Raw genomic sequence first — 23578 nt, 5'->3', positions numbered from 1 at the left:
GCATAATTGGATGCTTAGGTTTTTAGCAGGTTTATTTGATAATGAGGGCATAAAGGTTAACTTCCCATTAGTGTCATTAGTAGAGCAATTAAATTTGTGTGTGAAGGGCAATGTAGTGGAAAGCAAGGAAAACAAGCACAGGCTTTAAATATTGGAAGATTGGTTGAGGCACAAAATTGGCAATTAGTAGGAGATATATGTAGAAAACCACAGGTCCCACAGCGTATTGTATTAACCACTCTGCGGCCTTATATGATATACTAAGGGTCAGCGGATATTTTATAGAGTTAACAATCCCAATTGAGGATGCAGTGCATGAAGTTTTCAAAAGAAAGAAGCAGTAATATGCAGATTTGGTGGCAAAGGTGAGAGAACGTGGCTGGCAGGCGTATATTAGGTCAGTAGGGATAAGTGCTAGGGGATGTGTAGCTGAGTCTGCCACATCTTGCTCGTTGAATGTGGTTTTAGAGGCTGTATGCTAAGAGTTGGAATGATCATAAGTAGCTGAAAAAGCTCACCAGTGGCTGCGAATGAGATAACCACAGGATAGTTGGGGAAATGCAGTATAAAATGAAGTGGCTGAGGTTTTTCAGTGTTTCAGGTATGTAACAGTGTAAGGCAGGTGTGTAGATCATGTCTAAAATGGTAAATCCAGATGGAACCTGTGGCACTGAGCATATCATAACGGTGCTAGTGGGGCTAGGTATGGCCTTAGTCACTAGTGAGACACATGTGCCATGTTGGGGAATGTTTGGTGGATAAAATCCATATGGAACTGGCAGGACCCAGTATGTAATAGCCAGAATGGATTTTACAGTTTAGGATGCAAATCGCCGCACAGGGCATTGCAATGGGTAAACATAAGGAGGTTAATTCAGTGTGTGCTATTGAAGTAATGCATAAAGTCCATATGGAACTGGAGGCACTGGGGCTGGGTACAATCTTACCACTGAAGTCAACGTGGGGTTTTAAAAAAAAAGAACAAAAATATGGAAGGGGTTTACATTTATAAAGAGGTAATGGAAGCTCAGTAATGGAAGGGGGATTGGGTCTGGGACATCATACCTCACTGTTGAGCCTTCTGGAAGCGTCATGGGATTAATTCAGTAAACCACTGATGAAAGGAAGTCATTGAACTAAGCCTATGTGAAACCCTAATGGTTTGGCACCTGATAGCTGACATATCCCGTATACATTTATATCTCCCCTTTTTTGAGTATTAAATTAATGTAACTTTTCTATTAATAGAACAAATTAAAACATTTTCATCTGATAGTGGAAAGGTATAACGTCTTGTTTTATTTTTTCTGTGCATCTGTGGAACATGAATTTAAGATTAAGAGGATTTAAGAGGTAAGCCTATCAGCAGCAAACGGAGACTCTGAACAGACACTCATTGAGACTCTCACAGACACCCAGAAAGCCATCTGACCAAAGCAAACTCTTTTGTGGCTGTCATCAGACGTTTAGATTTTAATTATCAATTTAATTATGTATTATTAATTTATTTAAATTTTAATTATTTAACATATACAGATTTTAATTGTATGTGGAATACAATATAAGGCAGGGGGAAAAGTTAAATTTTGCACAATTTACCAAGTACATGTTGCAGGTCATGAGGACTTGACCATGTTGATTTGTGCTGTCAAGTATGAGGCTGGAGATCACCCCTCAACTCCTGGGAAGAACAGTCCATAGTCCTTCACCTATAAACTGTGAGCTAGTGAAGAAACAAGCACAAAATGAAGCTGTGTCTTTGCTAACAAATAAAGGATTAAACAGGAATTCAAAAAACAAAAAAATGTAAAAAATAAAAATAAAAAAATTTAAAAAAGTAAGGTAGTACACGCTCAGACTAACGTAGGGTGGCCTTAATGAAGGTCAAAGAAGCAGCAGGCGTAACAGAAACAAAAGGTACTGTATGTTAGTTTTATTACATGTCTTTATTGTCCAAAGTACCATAAAATGATAACTGTACAACTCGGCACACAAGCAGAACCAGGGCACTAAATATCCAAACCGAGTCACTGGCTGAAGACACATATAAAAAAATGTACATATTTACATAGAAAAAGGCTTATTCAATATCTACCAATGCACTTCGCGTTGGACATGAACAGAAACAAAATAAAAAGCTGTGGTTGAAGTCCCTGGTGCTGGCCAAAAGGAAAGGAGGAGATGCAACTGCAGACGTGAGCACGCTCAGAAAGGCACTCTGTGATGCACTATATACACTTAATCCATCCTCATGGAGAGGAGCTCACTTGCAGGCTTTTCACAGTAATTACGATTCTCTACATCCCCACTGAAAAAGCCCAAGCACATGGAAAATTACACTGTAATTACAATGACTCAGACCAGACCTTTAAAAAAGGAAGAAGTTCCGCTGTGCTGAAGTGCCCTTTTTATTTATTTTTTTAGCGAATGCAGGACTAATATCTTCTGACACAATGGTGGAAGGTAGGGGTAAGGACAAATTCTTAACTGACCTTACTAATGACAGTGAACTAAACGCAGAATAGGTTTAAAATACTTTTTAACAGAGAAGGTCCACTTATGGGTGCCAGGACAACATAAAGTTTCTGTGGTATTACGGCAGCACACAGTGCTTTTGCTCTTCCCAGTGGTAAACGCTAAAATAAGAGTCAGCCCACGTTTTCCCCATGACCATTCCCCGACTGTACGCAGCCCCTCTCTGTGCAAGAGCTCCACCTTCTGATGCAAAACGGTCTGGGGAAATCAGTACAACAGGCCAAGTGGACGGCAATATTACAAAAACAGACAAAAGCAATGGACAGAACATTTGTAATCCCTAGGGTACACTGTTCTTTGGTGTTTTATGACCTCTTAACGAGTATTATCATTTTATGGTAGAATTACATAAAACAAGAATCCATTCTGGTCAGGGACCAAGTTTAGCCACATCAAGATAGATGGCTACTTGTCTCACTCTTCCATCCTCGCTTTGTAATACGTTAAGGTAAGTGTAAACATGGTTGGTACAGAGGACACTGGCTCTGAGTAGACACCAGAACTCCATGCACATTCACTTCCTGATGTCCCCACTGGCCAGCAGGCTCACGTCATCGCCACAGCAGCACAAGCTGCTGCTTAGGCTCCCCGACACAAAGATATGCAAGTACTCGTACAGCTGAGTACCCCTGTTCAACCCCCCCATGCCGATTCCTGATAAAAAATAGTTCTGTTAAAAAATAAAACAGTTCTGTTACAAACTGGTGATGAGTTTTTAGCTTAAGGTCACACGTATCGAATATCGAAGGCCTGATTGAAGCACTCTCGGGGTCGGTCCGCACGTCGGAGGCCAGAGGAAGATGAAAATTAATGGTACGTGAGACTTTAGGGACAGCCTCTCTACGGCAAACTTGGTCCGTGACGGACCCCACTTGCTGCACATGTGCACACAGACGTCTTTGAAGCACTACCTGCTTTCGCTGACGGATGTTGCTGGTGCTGCTCTGGGTAGAGAACTGCTGAGCCGAAGTGTTAAAAGCACTTGAGAGAGTGTGGGCTACGAGTCCTAGTCTCCTGACCACCTGAGCTCAAGAGCTTTGCAAAAACTATGATCTCAGACAATCTGTGCCACAGCTTTATGATTAATCCAATAGCTTTTTTCTTTTAAATATTTAAATAGATATAAAACTTTTTCCTTTTTTGTTGTTTTAAACAGACAGTCTGTACACATCTGGTACCAGTATATATAAAATTACAAGCAATGTTACATTAGAAAGGATACCTTCCTTCTGATACATCATATCAAAAATATGCAGCTTTAGTAAACATTTTATAGTAATTATTTTTGTTGTCTAGTCAAACTTTACATTGCTACATTACATTTCAAAGTTAGAAATATACCAAAAGGGTGAGAGTAGGCTGCCTTGCTCCTTTCTCAAGTCCAAGGGTTCTCTGCATGCCCAGAGCATGGAGCAGCTGTGTGGGACCTGATTAGGTCTTAGTGCAGAGGTAGAAGCCTTGGAGTCAATAGCGTACTTCTCATTGTGCTCTGACTCACTCACGCATATGCTTTCTCACTTTCTCTAACTCTCATATTATCTCCTTTCTTTCTCTCTGTCTGTCATTCTTTTGCCACCTCCAGCTGACACATACTTGGTACCATCTCAGCACCGCCCCCCTGCCACTCCTCCAACTAGACGGGCTCCCCCCACCCGGCCCCCACCAGCTCCACTGCTGCTGCTTCAGTCAATCTTCTCTACTTTTCCGATGATCTTTTCCTCGAAGATGGGCAGTATGGCATCATCTTCACGTACCTCCTCGAAAACCACACCACAGTCAAACTCATCGCTCACCTTCTTGAAGTAATACCTGAGATGCAGCAGAGGGAGAGACAACCCTGTTTACTGGGGTCGGTCATGCCATCAAGCTGCATCATCTGTTCTTTCCATTGTCATATCAGCAAATGTTAAAATCACATGACCCAAAATTGACTACACCTGGTCCTTAAACAATAATAGTTCTGCTATCTACTTTAGACATCTATATTTAAAACTGTGTTTTAAAAAGTTTAAAGATTTTAAAAGTGGTGAAAGTTAAAAGGTTTTAAAAGTGGTGAAAATGCAAAAAACATCTTTTCCCCCCATAAACAGAGAGGATGTTTAATAAACATCCCAATGCTAGAAATATGAACAAATGTTTAAATAATACACAGTATAATTTATTTGACAGAAAAATAACTAACAGATTAACTTCCCCTGATTCCAAAAACTAGACACCACTAAGAATATACAGGGCTGACAATCTATTGTTTTTAAGACCATAAAGATCGGGGAGGGGGTACCTGTAGCTCCCTTTCTTGGTAAGTAGCTCCTTGAACTGTCCCAGTGTGACAATTCTCCCCTTGACCGAGGTCCTGTATGGGATGGGCTCACCGCAGAAGTAATAGGCCACAGTGATGTTCTCACACTGCTGCTTTTTCTGCCCCTTGTGTCTGCAAGGCAGAAGGAAGAAAAGAAGAACTGAAGAATGCAGATGGTGTGATCAAAGCATTACTGACATAAACGGAAAAACAAAACTAAAACGGAAAAACTCCACATTGATAGGACGGCAGGGCTTTTCGAGGCACAAGCACCCTTCCAAATGATCTTGGCTGTCGTCTGTCGTAGGCGTGCTACAACTGTTCGGTTTGATGCCAGCATAGAACATGACTGAGGAGAGTGAGCACTGCAGGCAGTGTCTCCTGGGTGAGCCAGTGTGGCACGGGTCCTCTCAGCCACCACTGGAGCTAACGGCTCCCTGCGGCTCTCTACTCTAGTGGCTTGTCCCGCGTCTCGTACATCTCCAGGAGGGGAAAAAATCCCCTGTACGTAACCACCATTGACTGCAGCTTTCATCTTCTCTGCACGGAAGCTTTGATGTTCCCTTGTACAGCTAACTGCCTATCTACATGATCACGGTGATGCAGGGTTTCAAAGGGGAGAGAGGCTTCCTGGCAGGGGCCTGCGTCGGAGCCAGCACAAATCAAACTCCACTGCTCAACATCGGCACGATTCCAGCAAATGAGGAGTTAGAATAGAGCAACTGCAGCTCCTCACTAACTACCACTACACTAGGCCACATGCTGTAAAACTGCATGGCAGGGGGTCCACAATGAGTACACACAGTAGATGAAGTTAGTAGAACATTGTGGAACACATTGCACAGTGCAGAGAAAATGAGGCTGTATGCCCATATTGGTGCTGGATGTGGAGGGGAATGGATGCTGGGCTCAAAGGGGGAAGGCAGTGGGACACGAGGCCAGCGAGACATACTTTGCCTCGTAGAGCTCCACGTCACAAATGGTGGGAAGCCTGCCCGGCCCGGCCCGATCTAGCCTGCCCCAGCAAACCCCGCCTCCAGCCCAGCACGATGCAGGTAGTCAGAGGGACCGGCATCTGAGGGAGATTACTAAAGAGGAAGGGTCAAGTCTGGGCCATGCACCTCTTGCTATGCAATAAGCAGTAACCAGAATTGCTTGGCTGCTGCGCTAAATAATTTATAGAAAAGAAATCCTATAAACAGAGACGTTGAGCCACATCATTATTAGAACTTACAGAAATGAGACATCAAACATCAACCTCTTATGCTCAAAGTGGGAGCTGATGAAGGTGTTCTCAGAGAAACGGAGCACCTCACCTTGGTTTGGTCTGCAGCGTGGCCGACTTCTTCTTTTCTTCCTCAAGGCGCCGGCGGGCCTCCTCCAGCTGCGTGAGCGGGTTGGGCGCAGGGTTGGGTGGCATGGTGGGGTCCTGGATGAAGGGGTGCGAGGGAAGCACGCTATTGCGCAGCTGTGCGCTCACCCATTGGTGCACGGCCCCCGGCCGCTCCACCGAGCTGGGCCTGCCCGGCTCGTGGATCTGACCTTTCTTGGAGCCTGAAAGGCTCCTGGGAAACAGAGAGGGCCAGAGAGGACGCATATCGTTAGAAAGTGTTACACTTCTGTTACAGCCACAACTCATGTTAACATACAGAGTGAGAGGAGATGTTCTGAGCATGAGCCCAGTTAGAGGTGGGCAATGTAGTTAAAACACAATACTCAACAATTTTTATTTTTCTTTACAGCACATGATGACTACAATGTTTCTGAGGTCAGCTAACAACTTATGGAACATTGTAAGATTGAAGGAAAGAAGTTCAATACATTTTTTTCTTCAGTTCTTTGTTGTGATGACAATAACATTGCATCAGTCTGCCTGGGCCTAGATTAAACTGATTAAACTGTGCCAATTCTCCCCATACAGCATCTCAGACCAGCATGATCAGAAGCATGCACAGAACCTCACATTACACAGGATGAGTTATGGTGGGAGGTGGATCATAGTGAGGATGTGGACTGTCCCTGTAGACCAAGAGATGGGACCTTGCCTAAATAACGACATCTGGCAAGTGATGATTTTTAATGACTTTGTCGAGTTCAAAATTATAAGATGTTCAAAGAAGCACATCTCATTACAAGAGACACTATGGACATTCCATGCGCTACCTCAAGCCTGGAGCCATACACCCACTCACCCAAAGGGGCTTTTCTTGTAGCGGCCTGCCTCCTTCTCGCCCTCCATCATCCACTGCAGGATCTTCTGGTTCCGGTCCAGATCTTCTGGAGGCGTGGGTTCCCGTATGTCAAAATTCCGCGGGTCGTCTCCTTTCTTGAATGGTCGCTTTGACAGTGTGCCACCTTTACTGCTACAACAAACAAGATTACAGTGAAGAGCTTGATCTGTCTTGCTGACAGGGTTTATAATGAGAGTTAAACCAGACACCTGCCTAAAAATGATGGCCATGCTAAATATCCAGCTCTATGCCCAGCTTGGATTGTATGCATCATCCCACATTAGCCTTACTTGAACAACCCAAAGTGAAACAGCATAGATTCAACCAGTAACCCGATTTGGAGAGCGTACCCGTAACCCATGGGATCCACAGCGCTGAAAGCAAGACCCCCTCCATCAGCGTAGTTACGTGTCTTGGATCCATAGTGGTACTGCTCCATGCTCCAGGCCCTGAGCGGCACCTCGGCCTCACCCTGCTCTTTGGGCTTGCTGCTGAGGACATGGTGCGGGTGGTGCAAGTGCTTGTGGTGGTACACATGCGCCGTCTCGCCCTTGGGCCCCAGCCGGGCCTGGTGCTTGCTCAGGCCGCCTGACTGTGGTGCAGCCATCCCTGGCATCTTGGCTGAGGGCAGACCGTCGGGTGAGCGCGACTTGGGGGAGTGGCGGCCCGTGCCGGGAGACTGGCGGCCAGGTGTCTTCATGACCCGCTGCACGTGCTCGTCCAGGATGCTCTCTGGGTTCTCCTCGTGCGCATCACGCAGGCCCAACCCATTGTAGCTCACATCCGAGTAACGTGCGGCATAGTGCGGCATGTGGACGGCAGGCGGCAGCCGGTGGCTGGCCAGTGACGGTGCTGAAGAGATGTCTGCGTCTTCACCTTCCTCTTCCTGTGGAGAGAAGCTGCCATTATTATACAATGACAAAAGTCTGCAAGTCTAGCCTGACTGACAGCAGCAAGGGTCGATTCTGATGAACTTAATAAACATAAGCTTGCAACTGTAGTACCGATTCAGATGTAAACACACGACAGGAACTATTCATCCTGTAATAGTCAATGAATGCAATTACAGAACCACACCAACAGAGGTCAGCCTTACATACATTAGAATAGGTCAAGTTATGACAAGCAGACATGAAAGTAATAAATACTGACCTATTCAGAACCATCATGACTGCAGAGTACTTTTAAAAAATGTTTTTGTTGTATTGTTGTATTTTATTTTACAAACATGCAGCATATACTGAGATCCAGCTAACTTTCAGTAGTAGGGCAGCACTATAATGACAAAAATCCCTACTTCATACTCTAATTGTGATACGACTTGTAATATATTAAAAACACAATGGTAAACCCTCCATGTGAAACAGCTACATGCATCATTTAGACCAAAATTATTTATGCTTGTTGGATCACTGGAATTTTCTGATTTATCAAAACACCCACACAACACTCATCTACAGTGTCTAACACTTCTTAGCACCAAAAAGAAAGGCTAGGTTTAGGATTAGGGGCATGCTTCGCACATTGCATACTTCCTCGACACATTACCAGTATTGCAAAGACCAGCACTGTAATTATGATTATTAAACGATACATCGAGCAGCTAGATGCAAATCCACCAAAACCTCATCACCACCAGGTCTGCTTGAGGCTTGTACCAAATGCATTCCACACGCTGCCCCCTGCAGCAGGTTTGGCCAGAGCCCCGAGTGAGGCCCCTTGCAGCACAACATGCCTGGCCCACCTCGACAGTCTGATCATGGATCCAAATGCAAGTAGTGGCGAATCATTCCTGGCACCTGTGGTGCTTTGATGCTCTCCAGGCTGGCGGGACCTGATTAGGTGGTGACGGACTCACAGACTCCCCCAAGATACGATCTGAGGCACATGCAGATTAGCCCCCCCTTCTTTTCTTTTTTTTTCCCCCTTAATTTTTCTGATTCAACAGCTGTGCAGGTCATAGCTGTGTGCCACATCATGTCGCTCAGGGCAACAAAGCTGGAGAGAGGGCAGTGTGAACGCACCGCTGTGCTCAAAACAAAAGTGAAATTCTGCAATTAACGTGTCAAAGGTTACAACTAAATGTTGCATAACAAATGCTGTGAGGGTTGATAATTTGAAATACCGCTAAGATTGTCAAGTGTGACATTTGGAGTCAAAGTCACTCAAATGCAGGGAAAGCAGTAAACTCATTCAGGCTGGCTTGGGGTGTTGGCGATGAGAGACAGCCAGGAAGCAACAACCTCATTTCATTCCACAGATGACAAAGAAATTGAGTTCTGAAAATGTTTTCCTTGAAAGCATGGAACAAGGCACTAATCTCGGAAGCACACAGCAAGCTGAGAATATCAATTAAAAGACAATGACATTCCTACTCCGAGCTCTTCATAACAGAGTTGTTGGATCATGATGGCAACATGGCAAGCAACACAAATAATCTGCCTTCAGACTTAACTCCTGGCTTTGTGGGTTGGGGGGGAATTCCCATTTGTGATGCACACTTGAGCTTCTTAACGGCCCAGCTCACCACAGACAGAGTTGTTGCAAAGAGTCAGAGCAGCATGCAGACCCACGTGCAGCGTCCCGGCCACAGGTGTTCCTCCTGTCTCTGCTGACAAGCAGCCAAGCTTAGGACATCTGCTAATCCTGTGTACCTCGCAGCCCAAAACCATGCTACAAAGCTGTGCAGGCATGGTCCTGCCACACTCCCCTTTAGCTCCACAAATATAGTTTCAGATGAAGAGAATGCATTTAGAAAACAAAAATGAAGGTTACAGAGAAAATAAAGTGAGTAATGTAGCGAGTGCAGACTATAGGTGGACACCGGTCTGAAGAGGTGCCCCAAACATGCCCCAAAAACAGCTCTAGTGACTGGCTCAGCTGTTAGAGATTCTTGATGCACTGAAAATGTTTTCACTTCAAAATTAAACTGATTATTTATTAACAACAGGGAAAAAAAACCTGAATGTGGCCCAGGCTTGAAGCTGTGCATGAAAAACAGACCTAAACTCAACCTGAAATCTAACTGTTTGCCAGGCCCCGTCAGGCTTGGCTTTCAGAGCAGACTTCAAGTGGGTACTGTGGCAGTAAAAAGGACGATGGGTGTGCATGTCTGCAGGGATTTTTGGCATCTTGAGCGCACACTCACCAGCCGGACTCTCTTGAGACGCTCCTCCAGCTTCTCCTGCGCCTCCCGCTCACGCTGCACCACCTCCAGCCGGCTGATCAGCTCCGCCGCAAACTTCTCCGGCTCCACGTGGATATCCTTTGGCATCCGGTTCGTGCGCTGCGCAGAGACAACAAGAGCAGTCAGAACTGAAGGGCTGTGTGCCAACGTCTAACATCCACCGCATCGCTCGCAAAAAGAAACGGCAGCTGCTGCTGGCAGATGCTGTCGAGCCGACAGGTACAGAGAAAGAAGCAGAGATCCCAAAAGGGGAAAAAAAAAAAACAAACCCAGTGAACAGAAAAGTAACTCACAAAATCTCAGAATGGGGTGGGACAATGCATGCAATGTAAAGAACAGTGACCTACTTAGGTAATCTCTGCTCAAGGTTGAGTTTGTAGAGGTCAATACAGATGAGATTAGCTACACATTTTAAGTACTACAAGACTCTGTCAAGACAAAGAACCTACCTGCTTCATGACAACTCATTTAAAGGCATTTTAACTTGTGCACAGGAAAGTGAACAGCTCCACATTACCAGCAGATGACCATAAACGATCAGAGAAGATTATATGGCATGAGAGAATGGTAAATTTAGATCAAAGGCCTGTATTGTACCATTTTCTGCATTCATACCAGTGGGATCCCAAACAACACAAGTCCAGGAAACGCATCATTCCTTAAATCTGGGAGTGGACAGGGGGGCAGTGCGATGAATCAACAAGTCTCCGGTAGCTCCTGGCCAGCACCTAGCAAAACCTTAGAGAAGTCCTTAAAATTTTGATTACAGGGTCAAATCTGATCTGGACTCTCCATTTCAGCTCTCTTTGTTGCAAGGCTCAGTTCACTTTAGATTCATCACTCTCCTTCCTGGCTCCATGCCCAGCGGAGTGGCAGCATCCGTCAAGCCTTGACAGGACGGTACGGCTACCGCATGCGCTCCACTGCTGCAGACCACCCTTTAAGAGTAAAAGAGGGTCCCCCCAACTTCTCCTCCTGCTCTAGTGAGACAAAGCATGGTAAATCGCCCAAAGAATGGAATGCGTTAACCTCAAAGCAACACGAGTGGGAAGACAATACGGTACCCTTAATGTCCTGATTACAAACCACGACAACTGGCAAGCTGGTGTTTTTTAGTACTGCGAATGACAGAAGCTTTAAAGTAACCGCATGTCAGCCAACTGTGCATTACGCGCGTGTTCTGTTAGAAAACAGAGTGCTAGCACTGTGCACTTTAATGTTGAACTGTGGCTTTAAGGTTAAAAAAAATGTAAATAGCACAGAAAATGTATAAAGGTGCAACAAACTAGGCAACTCACCTGCCACAATTCATCTTGCATTAAATTTGAGTCTGCGTCTCATGCTATGTTCATCTAAACACAATAAACGTGGCAGTATTTATTACTATTACAAATTCAACAAGCACACTGATCAGATAGCAAAGGGCAAGATCAGTCAGTCAGTCTGTAGCATACGAGTCTAGCATATGACAGACCCTAATGGCTGACTACAAGCAGCAGCCCCTACAACGCCTACTGCTGAGTGCCGCTCTTTTGAAGTTTCTCTCATGACTTACTGTGACTGCCTGGCTAGTTTACAATAGTGCCTCAACTCTCAAACCCCAACATCAATTAAAGACTGCAACTACATTAATGTACAACATGAAGAAATGGAAACTGAGGTGCGTTCATAACGCTCCATCTGGAAGTTCTATCGTGAAGCACTATCAAGATGCGTTCACCGTTTTGTGGGTACAGACAATCGATTCAATCAAATTGCTCCACACAGGGTTCAGGCTAATGCAGGTTTCATTGCTGGTATTCTTAGCACATGCTCTTTCCTCCTGAAGGCAATGCTCCATATTTCTGCTTCCTCCCATGCCTCTGTGTGGAGATGAGCTGGAATGCGTACACAGATCTCCTCTCCCTACAAAGTACTTATGTTTTACGTGCCATGCCTGGACCAGGCAGTTCCATGGTTCCGCCCAGTCGCTCCAGCTCAACTCACAGAACTCCTGTGTTAAACTGGAAGAACATGCAGCCTCCCTGCCCCCTCGATCCCTACATTGTGAGTGAAGCCCCTGGCGGATGGAAGCGCAGGTTTGCTCTGTTAAATTGGGCTCCATCTCAGAGGCTCCAATTACAGTGCAGTCTGTGCAGCGGGGAAGCCCAGTCATCAGAGAAGAGGCTTCACGTCTGGTGAGCAGAGGCAGGCAGAGCTGCAGAGCACATCATGAACGCTTCAGACAGCATGCGCGTGCGCGCACACACGCACACACTCTCGTGCTCTCTTTATCTCTCAGCTATTCACCAGCCCATGATCAAAGGCCCTCCCAGCCACTGCTGTGAATCTTAAGAATGCACATCCATTTCAGGGGGAGAGTGAGCATGAGGAGGCAGGGAGAAAAGAAAGGAGAATGACAAGAAAAAGAGGGGGATAACACAGATGATAGACAGAGCAGTAGGAAAAAAAAGCCAGAAAGAGGTGTTTGTCAGAGAGCACCGGAGGGCAAGGGGGGAGAAGGGCAAGAAAAAACTGGCTACAGTGTGCAGAGAGTCAACAAGGTGTTGTTCAAAGGGTACTCACAGGAATATGAGGCAGTGGCACGCGCCCATTCGCTTTGGCACTTTCATGCATCTCACGTCGGGACTGTTTACGGTATCTATATGGAGGAACACCATCTCTGATGGCAAACAAACAAAAAGGGATTCCAACAGCATTAATATTAATATAAAAATACACATTAATATTAACATATACAGAAAAGAACAAGCAATAGTCTAACATGCGTGTATAGCATACTGGAGCTCTAATGCTCTTTTTAACACATTTCAGGTCTAGGACTATAGGCATGCATTCCAAAGGGCCTTAGAAATGATGTCCACCACAAAATAGGCCTGAAAGAACATTTACAGCAAACACAAAATGGCTGACCAAAGCGACAACCTTGACCCATCCACCAACATGTTTCTAAAACAAAGGTGAAAGATCACCCCCCCCCCCCCCCTTTGTACACTGTTGTAGTGCACCCTAGTGTTTTACACATGCAGCTTCCCTCTCTGGACTCTCTCAGGAAGGTTTTCAACCCCCCCCCCCCCGAGTAGTAGTGCCCCCTCACTGCTAATCTAGCCTGCTTCAGACATGTCCATCCGGCTACTCTGCCTTTCACGGCTCCCCAGGGTTGCTTCAGATCTTAGCAAGATCCCTTGTGTCTCTCCTAGGTCTTCTGGGTAGTTTTCAGTTGGTCACTGCGTCCGCTCAACTCCCTAAAAGGAAATGGTCTTCCTGCTGGGAATGAAAGAAGAGGCCTCGATCTAGTTGACGGCATGACTGTCACCCCTAAATGTGCAAACGGGACGAGACGAGCATGGCAGACAAGTTGGACGCTAGACGTTCAAAGGTGGGATCATTAAACCACAGCTCAGAGGGTGGCAGGAAAAGGAAATGAATCTCTCACTGGGAGTTTGCTTGTTTTTTTCCTTAGCCCACTGGCTGCCATGCAGCTGTTTCAGAGCCAGTTAACCCAACTGTGCATGTTCCAATTCACTTGTGGAGCTGTGAAAAGGAGAAGACCAATCTGATTGCTGCGTATGGATAGCGCAAACTTTAATCTCATGTGGGGCCTCTCAATATTTCATTTCCTGTCCTTTCGCGACACTGCCGTGATGCGTCTTGCCCCTTCTGAGCTCGGGGCAAGTTAATTGGAAGGGAAGAAAAGCTGATGCCTCCAAATTACAGGCTGCAGGGGCCCCGAACAGAGGCTCTATAATTAGCATAAGTAATGACATTTTGAGGCTTTTGGACGGGCGGCTAATGAGCAGATGGGTATCCTCAGAGGAGGGTCGATTTGCTCCTAGTTCCACAGTGGTGCAGAGAAGAGGCAGCTCTAATCCACGTGCGGGAGACGCAGTTCGGGGAGCAGGCCCCGGGCCCCGGTCACAGACGCCGGGCCTGGCTTCTATCCTCCCCGCTGCACACTGGGGCGTTAAAAGCTTCACAGAGGCTGCTTTATCAGTGAAGAGCCATCCGGCTGACTGGAGCTGGGAATTGGAGTTCACTTGTGAGGCTTGATGATAACTCAGTGATAACGGGAGGTTGTTATTTCTGCCAACATGGTAAAGCCACAGAGATTTTGTGGGGGTTTTTGTGTGGAAGGATAACATGTGAGAGCTGGTGTGTGTGTGCGCATGTGTTTGTGCATGCGTGCACGTACACACTGCTGTCTGTGAGGGACAGTGTGTCTGCATCACTGGACATGCTCTGCTGCTCGCTGTCATTGGCGCTGGTGGTGGGGGCCAAGGCGTAGCCAGTGTTCACGTAGTATGGGTTGAAGGTCTCCCTCCAGGATGCATGCCTACAGGTGTGACACAGGACAAGAGTGTTACGGGTGCTGGAGCTGGCAAATACAGAGCACTGGTGGTTAATCAGTCACCATAGTAGCAGATATCAAAGAACAAATAGATCTTTATATTTTCTTGAATAATACAAATTAATCAGGGCTAAAGGGACATGCAACAAAAAGACTAACATAATCCACCATATAATTTACATTGTGTTCCAGCAACTGTATCAGCCATATAAACCCAAGGTTTAATGACACCTCATCCAGATTAGGGCTGCACAACATAGAAGAAAGAGCACTATGCAACTGGATTACTAAATATTTCCACTACCAAAGCACTTGCAATATGACAGAGATGCGAACTGTTTCCACGTCTCATGGTTAATGTGGTGGCAGGCACATGGCACAGGGCAGGTTGTGCATAATATTGACCCTGCCCTGGATGCAGTAGTATTTTCATTCTATTCTATATAGGGAGAGAAAAAAAAAAAACAGCATTACATTTCCTCCAAATTTATGGCAGTCTCATGCAAAGGAAATGTGTCTAATTCGCACATTTATTGTTTAGGTATTACTGATGGGTTTAGTCTTACATGATTAAAAGGAGATGAATACTTACAAAGGCAATATAATCACATTCTGGTGATACATGTGATGGTTTGTGTGCTTAGATCACATACAGCAGCTTTAACAAATCCACCAGAAGCATTTAAGTCAGCATGCTCGCAAAGACTGTATACATGCATGCACGCACACATGGAATTTCTAGGATCTTGGGATGTTAGAATTACTTAGTTGATGTGTACCGTTTTCACCAGGAACAGTTCATTCTGATGCAGGAGGTCTTTACAGTCTTCACACTGCAGAGCGTACTTGTGCAAGAACAATAACAGACTAAATATTAAGGATTAGAAATTTTATGCAACTCAATACTGAAACAATAGAAGGCTAAAAATAAAATTGTTGACAGAATTACATCCACAAAAACACATTTAGCCTTTACAATCACCCTGCAGCTTGTTAATAACCTAAGCTAGTGTTAAGCTTTTCAAACTCTGTTGCCACTTACACTGCATCTTGGACCAAACCAAAGTCTGACAAGACAGAGTTCAAATCTAAACGTATGATCTGAGCAATAACCAGTTCGGGCCTGCTTTATGTGCAGGTTCCAATATTCATGACCACACACTCATGTGGTGCTCAAACAGCTCACTCAGTGCTGACTCCACGGCAGCTATGACTGTAACGGCGAGCAGTGAAACCTCTTCTCTTCAGGCACCTCAGCGTGGATAATCTTTTAACTCTCCATCTTTCACTGATCTGTGATGTGAGCCCACGACTCCATCATGGCAAGGTGCAATGGGGATGAGCCAAAGGCTGTGCAGATCACAGGTATGACACAGAAGGAATCGGTTATGAGTCGTGCGCTAAGTTGACAGGGGAAAAAAAGGGGGTGGGGTTAGGGAGAAAGGAAAGTGAAAGGAAAGAAAGAGGAAAGGAGAGTGAGAGAGAAAAGCAGAGCTGAGTTTACAGCAGCCTGCAGTGCTTTTTGCCAGTGTTCAGCCCATCCTCAGCCTCCTAATGATTCCTGCAGCAGGGATGTCAATATTCGCAGTATCACAGAGAGCCAGGAGCCTGAGGAGAGCCTCTCCCCTGCCTTCTCAGCAAGCCTTCTCTCGCCATTTGATGCCTCACCAAACAGCAGCTCATAAAAACCACAGACAAGGGGCATAGGCAGCCTCTAGCACTCCTGTGATTCCATATAAAATCAATTAGCTCCTCTCTCCCATCTATAGTGAACATGGTCCAAAACACAACATTTTTTTTGGGGGGGGGGGGGGGTTTGACAAAGGCACTGGTCTAAGATGCTGTGTGCTGAGCCTGAACAAGCACCCATATAACTTGTAGAAATCAGCAGATCTCAGCCCGCGGTTGGCTGGGTGAGAGGCTCAGAGTGCATCTGAGCGAACCTATTACCAGGCGCAGGCTGCCTTCCTGTGCCAACGATTTGTGCGGCTGCTCACGCTGACGGAATAATTACCATCTCTTTGTCGTCCCATTTTACATCTGACTGCTGGCAGGTGCCTCTGGAGTGTGCAACGATTGATTCATCAAAGGCAGAGTTTGCATGCCCCAGCGCGGAAGGAGGAGCAGGGGCTGACATCCAGGTTACTCCCCGCATTATCTCAAAAGACCAGCAATTAATGCACCGGCCAGGTAATATCAAAGGGGGCACAACAAGGCTGATTTGAGTCCTGTGAGAGATAGGCGAGAATTGTGGCCCACAGGAAGCTGGGAGCCACACCTTCCTGGCTTGCAGCAACAAGCTTTCCCTTCAGTTGAATATTAATTCACAGCCAGGCACTGACATTCATGTTGTGTTCTCAATCACAACCATGAAGGTGCATTAGGCGAGACAGATGCTATGCATACACTCAAATCTCTCCCACAAAACCGGCTGGTTTCTTTCCTCTTTTAAGTCCTGATGGCTATCTGGACTATTTGGATAATTAACTGGCTCCTGTGTAATCACATCAAGGTAAAGATAAAGATTTGCAGCATCTGGCCCTTGGGATCCATCATTTTAGAGCCATCCATCATTTTAGGTTCAGTTTTATTACAAACTGATATTTGTCATCATAGAATCTAATGAAACTAAACTGTTTCTGAAATGCACCAGACATTAAGAAATGATTGTACCTCTTAAAAATGTCTAAAAAACCTGTGAAAGGATTTGGAATTTTTTTCTTGCATCATATAGATACTGATTAGGCTGCCACAGACACAGAGACTCAAACCTACACAATGGAAACATTTAGCATGCATTACCAACAGCAATGGCTTGAGGAATCATAGGAACAGGCACACCTTCAGTGCAGCACGCATTTTTCCAGCCTAAAATACATGATGTATTATTTAGCATGGGTACACGTTTGCACCCTACCCAGTATTTGGTGGAAAATAACAGACATATGCCTACTGCAACATTTAGATGAACCAGTGCCTGAAGGCCAGTCCTAAAAGGCTATTTAAAAATGAACATGGAATCTTTGTAATTCCAGCCAAATACTTCAAGTAATGAAATAATCATCTGAAAACAACCTTTAAAAAAAAATTTTTTTAATTAAAAAAAACCCACTCTGACACTAATTAAAACCACATCAAGTCCAGGGGCCATGGAAGACAGTCAGCTGGGTGGAGTGTGTTTCTGTGGTTCAACAATATCAAAGTCTCTTATTTTGTTACGTTACGGCTTGTTAAAAGAAGTGCCACACAACAACTCTCAAAAACTAAAATGCAAAGCACTCCTGCTGACAGCTATAACCATGCAGGAGAATAATGGGGGGGAAAAGTTACTATGACAAACTTTTCAAGGGAAAGACAGAAAAGGAAAGGAGGGTTTTTTTCTGCAGCCCTCGGGGGTGTTTGTCTTTGTACTTCCAAACCTGAAGTTCTATAGGCCCAAGCTTCTGGGCAGAACAAGGTTACTGCATCCTCTCAACCCATGTCAAGGTTTGTCTCAGGCAGCTGAGACAAAACTGGGTCAACTTCTATGCCATGAGAATGCGGCAATTTTCAACAGAGTACAGAAGAAGCAACAGTGAACACAGCACGGCAGTGTACTTTAGAAGACCAAAACAAAATGTGGTCCTGAACATTTTCACAGAGACTAAAATCAGGCTGTGCAAATCCTTCCTTTAGCTCACCATGCCTGCTTAGTGCTTAAGCTCTCACCTGGGTGAAAATAAATTTTTTAAAATTACACAGCAGGATTTTTTTTGGGGTGATGAAAGTTGGAATGGTGTGGAATGACTGAGCAATACTTGCTTTTAAATCAGTGGTAGAAAGCTTTGTAATCCTCTGCACTGCCTCTGCAGAAGCCCACATGCATAGATTTCTACTCTAAGAGAACAAGGTTTAGAATCTTAAGCAGACACATCTCTGAATTCCATTTCATTTGCACAGAGGGACACAAGGCTGAGATGCAGCAAATGAGTTGAAGTAAATTGCTCAGTTTGTCTTAAAATCACTGGAGTTCAGCCTCTGGAGCTGCAATGATGGGCAATACATGACACTGAGGACAGGAGAATCCACACACGTAAAAGCACAACAACTGGTGGGACACAACATCTGGTACTCGGGAATGTCTTCAGAATCCCCGACTAAAATAACATGGAAAATAAGTACATGCAAGGAGACGTGATGCATGCACAGCTAGTAGAGAGAGAGAGAGAATGTTCAAAACTGCAGTGAAGAAGGACACGAGGTTTCCCTTGAAGAAGTCCTTCGTCAGCTGTGCAAGCAGAGTGCTTCTGAATTTATAGGAGGAACCAGCTTATATTAGAAAAAGCAGATGTTTAAACCACAAATTCCATGAGGCTCTAAAGTTGCAAGATTGTAGATCAATTATTTTGCTTTGAGGTTCTTAACTTCATTGTTGTCGTAGCAACAACAGATATAGCAAACATGTCATTAAGGCAATGTCCATTAGTATCAAAATGCTGTGTCAATGCAAACACGAATGCTTAATTCTGACACCCGAAGGTGTTCAACAAAACGATCAGCAAGCCTTCTCTTGGTTTGTCCAAATTAAAGCTGATTACATCTCTTGCAAGCAATAACAGCAGCAACTTGGCAGCGGTTGGGCTTGAACCAGCAACCTTCCAATTACAAGTCAAGTACTTTAACCACTGAGCTAGCACTCAGACAGATAGACAGACCTGACTTTTCACCCCACCCACCACGTTAAACCCGCTTTCTGCATTTTGCACCACCAATGGGCAATTTGTGATGAGCTGTTTTACAGGAAACCTTTATTCCAGAAGCACAGTCTGCAAGCCACAAGACACCTGGACAGAGAGCACAATGAGCCCCCACCCCCCAAAACACACACACACACACACACACAATCCCCCATCTACACCTGCTGGTACTGGGCAGAGGCAGCACCGCAGTGCCTCAGTCCCTGCCTGGGTGCTAGAGTCACAAGTAAGCTTGTTAGAGCTTTCTGCTTATTCTCAGGCCCTCTCATCTCTGCAGGAGGGATTCACTACAATCAGCCTCGCTTTTCATCTGCTCCTTCAGGCAGCGTTCTGCACCGAGCCTGGGAGAGGAGCAGCACGGAGTTTGGGAGGCAGGAGGGTAGGCTCTCAGAGCAGGGTTTACCTGTACTCGCGGCCATCCTGGTACCTCTTGCTGTTGTTGACACGTTTTGGCGCCGTCTCCAAGAGGAGCTTCTGGGTGAGCCGGTTGCTAGGCGTCAACTTGCTATCTGGCTGCCGTTCCTCGAGTTCCTGCTCACATCTCCACTCCTCATCCTCATTCAGCGTGGGCAGGTAGCCCGGCAACACCTTGCCATTTCCTGACACAGAGCTCTGGTCACTGTACAGCTTGGGGCTCTCACCGCCTGTCCTGGTGTATTCCAAATAAACATCAGACTTCAGGAAGAGCGGGTAGGTGTTCTCCTCCATAACAGCCTGGATCTCAGTCTGCGCTTGGTCGAACATGGCCGGGTCGATGTGCAGCCTCATGACGCAGTCCTTGATGAAGCTCTTGGTGGCCGGCTTGATCTGACGTGACACAATGCCATTGTTGTCCAGGATGTACTTCTTATAGATGGCCTTCGCCAGCTTGAGCTTCTTCTCCTCATTGCCCTCACTGGCCTCCAGCTTTCGGAACCCACTGCAGGCGAACCAGAAGTCCAGCACATCAGCGCACTCTTCCTGCTTAAGGAACGTACGGAATAAGTGGATGCCATCCTGGTCGTCCAGCAGTGAGTGCAGTGACTCGGCCCACTTCAGGTAGGGTGGCGTGGGAGAGGCACTGCCCTCGGGCTCATAGCCCAGGTCCAGGTCAGGCCTCCTGGGTGTGGCCGTGGAAGCCTCGCATTTGATGCTCTCGCTCTTGACCGAGTAGAAGCTCTGGCAGCACTGCCGCACGTCGCTGGACACTAGCTCACCTTCCTCACCTGGCACTGGAGGTCTGGGAGCATCCTCAGTGAAGCTGCTCCCGAGGTCCACCAGGTATGCCCCCTTGTCGTTCACACTCATCCTCGCAGTGTCCATGCACCCTATCCCAGCACAGCCCACTCAGCAGAACAATTAGAGCCAGTCTTCTTCTAATGCCACTGTGAAATAATTCCTCCTAAATAGACAAACAAATACAAATACAATGAGATAGAGCCTTACAAATACTAACCATTCAAGTGCCTTAATGTTTTTAGAGAAGGTTGTTAAATCAGTAAAAACAAAGTGGAGGAGGCATCGAGATTAAAGTAATTTTTGTGCATGACTGTTCAAGCATGAATATGTGATATTTTAATGAAGCCTTCATTTAACTGTGTATATTGAACTGTGTACAGTAATGTTTTTAAGAGACTCGGGGGTGTAAGAATCAAAATATTGGCAGGGAATCTAATAGTTTACATAAAAAAATAGTTTAAACAAGAGACAGTAAATCAATCACCCCTGAATAAAAAAGTAGTCTGAATATTGAAACACGTTATTACTGCATGCTTAGGACGTCAAAGCATACTTTCTTTTAGACTAAAATCCATCTTACGAACTCTGCACTCAAGTAGTCTGTATATTTTCATCATCTTTCCTGAATACGGGTAACTAATGTACACGTGTTATCACTTCTCTAAATAATGTCAGTAAAAAATCTTGACTTACACACACGTCTTACTCTGAAGAATGGAGCACTTTCGAGATTATATTCAAAACTGTAGGGCTCTTAAAATCTTTCATGACTAATCGCTCCAGTAGTGACCCGAGTGAAGTACGCCCTTGGATGAACATTTTCTGTTTAGGTTTAGAAAGCAATAGATCTGCCTGCAAATCTTTGTTCATACCTGAACGGATAAGAAGTTCAAAGAGCTAAAATATATTCTGCTTTCTAGCGACATCGCCATTCTGTCGTGAACATGTTAACGCTAGCTATTTATGATGGTGATCCAATCCATATACTTGTTTCAGCCTCAACATTTATCTAGCTATAACCATAAACTATGTATTCTTTTAACATGTCGTTTTTGATATCGGAAATGTAATTGTTTCCAGCCACAAAATAAAACTTCCGAAAGTACTACCTAGCTAACCTAGTTAGCTAAAAGACGGTCAAATTTTAAAAACGTAGTTAGCTAGCTATCCATCCCGAATGCCCAAATTGCTAACAAAAGACCGGGGCATTTGTATGTTTCCACATATCATTTTAAGGTAATTTAAGATTACTAGGTAAACGCTAACCTAACCTAGCTATATCATTCAATCCAAACCGTCTTCCGATCCACAAGACTGGAGCCTGTGTTAAGAGGCTTGCTAAACTTGCTAACTAGCCCTGAAAAAACAAGATAGCAAGAAAGCAGATTTAATCTTCAACAGAAAGATACTTTTTTTAAAATTCCGCTGAAGATAAATGTACAATAGTACTACCTAATGGGTCAACTGATATAGCTAGCGTAGTTAACTAACCAGAATCACCTACGATCAAAAGGAAAATGGGAAAATGACAAGCTAACTCCTTTACAAGCACGTAAAACTAGTATCACGACCGCTCGAGAACATACTAGCCAAAACTGCTAATCCAGCTAATCTAGCTCGTTAACCTGATATGACAAAATGCGTCTTAATCCAACTGTTATTTTAGAATGATGGGAACACGTTGTAAAACCCTCTTTAATCAACGGCATTATTCAGATCCAGTTCCTGAACAAGTGTGCCATCGAAAATCACTGAGATTTTAAGGCGCTCTGATAGTTTGCCCCCCCCCCCTTACTGACGACATTACGACACCCCCTTCGCTCCCCTCCCGGTCGCTTTGAAGTGAGCCCCACATTCACTGCATTCATGTCTCGGCCTCTGAGTCTCAACAGCAGTAACGGATGGGGGAGGGGAAAGTAGAAACAAACTCCACACACACACTCTCACACTCACTCTCTCTCTCTCTCTCTCTCTCTCTCTCTCTCTCTCTCTCTCTCTCTCTCTCTCTCTCTCTCTCTCTCTCACACACACACACACACACACACACCCAGGCCCTTCCGCAGTCGAGCGACTAGTATGCAACTTTACAACATTTATTTCAAACTTAATTACGCACATCCAAAAAAATGTGAATCGGTGTTCTAATTTCTCACAAATTATATGCTCGGAAATCGACAAGAAGCATTGCGATTAAGCACACCGGACCTCGAAAATAATTCAAACATAGCAAAGCGACGGCACATTTCATCTCTCGCTACCGCAAACCCGTTCCCCGAGCCAGGGAAAAGTGCTCTGTACTGTACCTGTGAGAACCTGCTTTCCGTTTTCGAGTGCATCGGGAATAGCGTTGTATGCATCTAAGTAAGAATCGTGTCATAGATGCGAATCTCGGACTTTAAAAATAACAAAGAAAACAGTCCGTTCTGCACCTTTCCATGGCAGTCTCACTCCTGTGCTTCAGTCTCTCTCTCTGTGTGTGTGTGTGTGTGTGTGTGTGTGTGTGTGTGTGTGTGTGTGTGTGTAAGAACGAGCGAGAGGAGAACAAGCGATGTGTAGCGCCGCGCGCGTCCAAAAATCACACTGCTGCCTGGAGAAAAAAGGAACACGAATGAAAGCGAGCATGGGGTGTGCATTCAGTTCTCAAACACCGGGGATGCCCTTACATATTTGCCATCAATAAGATATTTAATCGATACTGTACTAAGCAAGAAACAATCTTCCTCCGTCGTCAGCTCGGCATGCTTCTCTGACTATGGTACAGCCTTAAAACATGCATTGCACACGTCTATGTAGGTAGGTTGTTTTAGGTTTTATGTAGGCTATTTGCCTTAACTACATCCACAACGTTTTGCAGAAGCTTGCCAGTTTTCAGGGACTTATAATGTGCAATGTCTAAAGATAATGCCAACATTGGCCCAACTACTGTGTAAAGTTATCGTAGTAGTAGGCGATGCCTCAAGCGTGATACATAGTACCAAGGTATATACGGCAGGGGATCACTCCACCCTTCTTTTAACTCTTAAA

The 23578-nt window shown here is 45.2% G+C and overlaps 1 protein-coding gene across 4 annotated transcripts; it reads right to left on the bottom strand.

Annotated features, from left to right (window-relative positions):
* Nucleotides 1–1927: 1927 nt before the first annotated feature.
* Nucleotides 1928–23041, bottom strand: axin1 (axin 1). 4 transcript variants are annotated; one of them, XM_026998805.2, is made up of 10 exons: nucleotides 22984–23041; nucleotides 19740–20717; nucleotides 14445–14585; nucleotides 12818–12914; nucleotides 10214–10351; nucleotides 7416–7951; nucleotides 7027–7197; nucleotides 6151–6399; nucleotides 4817–4966; nucleotides 1928–4344 (listed from the first exon to the last, which is right to left on the bottom strand). In XM_026998805.2, the coding sequence occupies exons 2-10, from the start codon at nucleotides 20636–20638 to the stop codon at nucleotides 4218–4220; spliced, it is 2508 nt and encodes an 835-aa protein (XP_026854606.2). In that variant the 5' UTR covers nucleotides 20639–20717; nucleotides 22984–23041; the 3' UTR covers nucleotides 1928–4217. The 4 variants fall into 4 exon arrangements, with proteins under 4 accessions (XP_026854606.2, XP_026854442.2, XP_026854686.2 ...); XM_026998641.2 differs by having other exon boundaries at nucleotides 22858–23019; XM_026998885.2 differs by having other exon boundaries at nucleotides 7027–7194; nucleotides 22858–23019.
* Between the last annotated feature and the right edge of the window lie 537 nt (nucleotides 23042–23578).

Source organism: Electrophorus electricus, chromosome 8 (assembly GCF_013358815.1).
Source record: "Electrophorus electricus isolate fEleEle1 chromosome 8, fEleEle1.pri, whole genome shotgun sequence".
In the NCBI taxonomy this organism is placed as follows: Eukaryota; Metazoa; Chordata; class Actinopteri; order Gymnotiformes; family Gymnotidae; genus Electrophorus; species Electrophorus electricus.
The sequence above is the reverse complement of the archived record's forward strand: the minus strand, read 5'-3'. Positions and strand labels throughout refer to the sequence as shown.

What these genes read in the sequence shown, in the direction of transcription:
- axin1 (XM_026998805.2), bottom strand. Translation starts at nt 20,638, where the DNA reads ATGGACACTGCGAGGATGAGTGTGAACGACAAGGGGGCATACCTGGTG. An exon ending in CAGGATGGCCGCGAGTACAG is followed by an intron (nt 14,586 to 19,739) that starts GTAAACCCTGCT and finishes TCACACCTGTAG; the next exon opens with GCATGCATCCTGGAGGGAGA. An exon ending in GTGGATCCCATGGGTTACGG is followed by an intron (nt 7,198 to 7,415) that starts GTACGCTCTCCA and finishes TGTTTGTTGTAG; the next exon opens with CAGTAAAGGTGGCACACTGT.